This window comes from Habropoda laboriosa, unplaced genomic scaffold, assembly GCF_001263275.1.
Source record: "Habropoda laboriosa isolate 0110345459 unplaced genomic scaffold, ASM126327v1 scaffold106, whole genome shotgun sequence".
Classification (NCBI taxonomy): domain Eukaryota; kingdom Metazoa; phylum Arthropoda; class Insecta; order Hymenoptera; family Apidae; genus Habropoda; species Habropoda laboriosa.
In genome coordinates, this window is record NW_017100224.1 from 736082 (window position 1) to 739108 (window position 3027).

Below are 3027 nucleotides of genomic sequence, written 5' to 3' on the forward strand. Positions count from 1 at the left end.
CAAACTTTCTTAATATATTGGTAAGTGTGATTAAAAATTGTAATTATTGTTTTTTCTGTTACATAAAAGTTGCTTATGTACATAAAATTAAAGTTATTAATAATTCTGATTAAAGTAAGTGGCTATTGGAATGTCAGTAATTATTAATTTACAACCTGAACTGTATCACTTTTGTTTTCCTTTTTTACTATTCTGAAAATAATTAAACAATACACTGAGTACTTAAAATAGTAGTATTTACATTTACAACAAACAGTTACCTTGTTTGCAAGTTGAAATTTTAATTGTTGTATTTCTTCTGTTTGAGAAATAAGTTTCTCATTCATATTAGCAAGATGTTCACTCATGGTACTGAGCTGTACCTTATAATTTCCTTCTTGTGTTTCTTTATCTTTTTGTAGAATACTGCAATTTGAAACTGCTTCTGTAAGTGCAGATTCACATTTTTCCCTCTTGGATTCACTTGTATTTAAATGAACTTGCATAACTTCACTCTATAAAAAGTATTTTTAAATCAAATGTTTAATAGAAAAATAATAGGTTCCTATAAAAAAATTGAATAAAAGTTTGTAGTTACATTAGCAGCCATAGCTAAATTTTTTACATGATAAATATGTTTTTCTGATACTAATTTATCAATCTCTCGTAGAAAATAATCTCTGATTTTTGCTTCTCGAGCTTCAATCTCTTCTGGTATTGCAAAAGGTACTGTTAGTCTTCCAATCTGTTATCAATATTTATTAGTTAAATTACATTAAACAAAAATTTTTATAAGTTTGAAGTAAATATTACCATGTGATTTATTTCTTCAGGTTGTAAAGGTTGGTGTTCAATCTGTATACTGAGTAAGCTTTCTCTTTGTTCTATTTCATCATATTTTATCTTAATCATCTGATATTGTGCCTTCCAATGACTGATCTCTTTTTCTAAGTTACACAATTTTAAAAAGTCAAAATCATTATTTTCTTCATTTACTTTATGAGGTCGACCTTCGCCAATAGACTTTGATGATCTACGTGATGCTGATGGTGATGAAAATGGAGAAGGTTGTATTTGTGGATGATTAGAATGTCCTACTCTTGTATCACATTCATATCCATCTCGTTTGCCTTCATTACTAGACCATGATACTGTTTCCTCTTGCTTTTGTTTATCATTTAATTTTTTTTGTAAATCACTTTTTTCTCTTTCAAGTTTATCTATAGTATTTTGGTATCGACACTCTATTTCAACTTTAGACTTTTCACAATGATTTAATTTATATTCTAATTGTTGTGTTCTTTCATTTAAAGTTTCAATTTCACTATCTTTATCATGGATTTGAGACAATAATTGAGCATTCTCAACTATTTTCTTCTGAAATTCTTCATCTAAAATATGATTTGGCGATGCTAATACTTGGCTATTACTTTCTGATAATTTAGTTTTTCCCTTTTTGGATTTATTTTGTGCTTTTTCAAGTTCTTCTTGTAATACAGTTATTCGTTTAGTTAACTGCTGATTTCGAAATGATAAGCTATCTAATTCTTGTTCTGCTCTTCGAAGTTCGACTTCCTTTTCCTTCAATTGTTCTCTAATATCTGCATTACGTGTTTGTTCATCAATCACAGCCCTTTTTAAAACATTTGCTTGAGCACGAATCTAAGGGATAAAATTTTGAGTAATAATTTTACAATACACATATACAACGAATAAATTGTGATAAGAACAAAAGGGGTTATAAAAATAAAGGAAAGTAAGTAATATTAAAAAGCAAAACAAAGTTTTGTTTTATTGAGTTTTGGAAAGTATTTGCACTATGTAAAAGATGTATCAAGCATTTCTTACTTTTGAATATTCCGCAGCAATCTTTTGATATTTCGTTTGCAGTTGTCCATTAACACCTTCCATAACGTTTTCCATTATTTCCGCCTTTTATCCGTTATTATAACGTTTAGTGGTAATCATTAAAAATTGTTCATTGTTATTGCATCTACAATAATACGGTGTTTCCAGACGAGAAATGTATGTATACTAACATTTCGAACACAAATGTCAATTTCTACTAGAAACTTTCGAAAATTTGTAATTAATAGTATTCATAGCAGAAATAATCATACGCTTATGAACTAAATTCCCAACGGAGTTTCATAAATAAAAAAACATGCATGAACTAAATGTCCTTGATAAGATACACTTTTATATCAATTTTTACATTCGCTGTTTAATGACTGTTAATTGTCAAGATATCTCACTGAAGAGAAGTTGGTTGCTAGTCGAATTTCAAATAAGAGTATCAGTCCAAACTTTACCAACTGATAATAAGAATTTAAATTTGTTTTGTATTATATCACTATTTTGTATTATGATAACACTTGTGTTGCTTAATTATTTCCATTGTCGTGATGCATAATTGTAGACGAGATACAAGCACAGGTGTATAGGGTTACAGACGAGGTACAGAATAAACACTTTGCAATCCACTGACGACATAGTGTCATCTCGCCAATTTTGACATTGCAGCCCACTGACGATACAATGCAGTCGCGATCTAAGCAGAATCACAGACGAAGTACAGGCACAGACGATATACATACAGGATAGACCTAGCATCTTATGGGACTTCTTGTCCGGGGCCTTGGGGCCGAGAGGAACCTTTCCATTTTTGTGTCGTTATCAACGTTACCGATTCACTATAGAATAAGATTACAACATTAGTAGGTTTTGGAATTAAACGTAACTATGAAATTACAAATAAGAAAATAACGTAATTGTTTATTAGTAGCTGATACGTCATATGCACGTGTTCTACTGTTGTCAAACGATCGTGAACAGTTCTACCCATGCAAACAAATACATTTAGTCGTGCTCGCTACGAAGAATAACTCGTCAAGGTATTTAGTAATACAAAAACGAGTTAGACAAGGATAGTATTAGGCAAATGAGTTAAACAAGGAAAAAAATAGGAGTAGACAAGGATAGCACTAGAGAAATGACTTATGCAAGGATAGCATTAGTGACGACTGTTAGACAAGGAAAGCAATAGGG

The 3027-nt window shown here is 30.4% G+C and overlaps 1 protein-coding gene across 1 annotated transcript; it reads right to left on the bottom strand.

The window, feature by feature from the left end:
• Positions 1-165: 165 nt before the first annotated feature.
• On the bottom strand, positions 166-2601 carry LOC108571123 (protein phosphatase 1 regulatory subunit 21). Its single transcript, XM_017933099.1, has 6 exons — positions 2577-2601; positions 1828-1972; positions 793-1641; positions 578-724; positions 261-494; positions 166-192 (listed from the first exon to the last, which is right to left on the bottom strand). The coding sequence occupies exons 2-6, from the start codon at positions 1900-1902 to the stop codon at positions 166-168; spliced, it is 1332 nt and encodes a 443-aa protein (XP_017788588.1). The 5' UTR covers positions 1903-1972; positions 2577-2601.
• Positions 2602-3027: the final 426 nt, after the last annotated feature.

Coding starts and splice junctions, on each gene's coding strand:
- LOC108571123 (XM_017933099.1), bottom strand. CDS start 1,902: ATGGAAAACGTTATGGAAGGTGTTAATGGACAACTGCAAACGAAATAT. Junction 1,642..1,827: donor TTGCTGCGGAATATTCAAAA/GTAAGAAATGCT, acceptor TTTATCCCTTAG/ATTCGTGCTCAAGCAAATGT. Junction 495..577: donor ATTTAGCTATGGCTGCTAAT/GTAACTACAAAC, acceptor TACTTTTTATAG/AGTGAAGTTATGCAAGTTCA.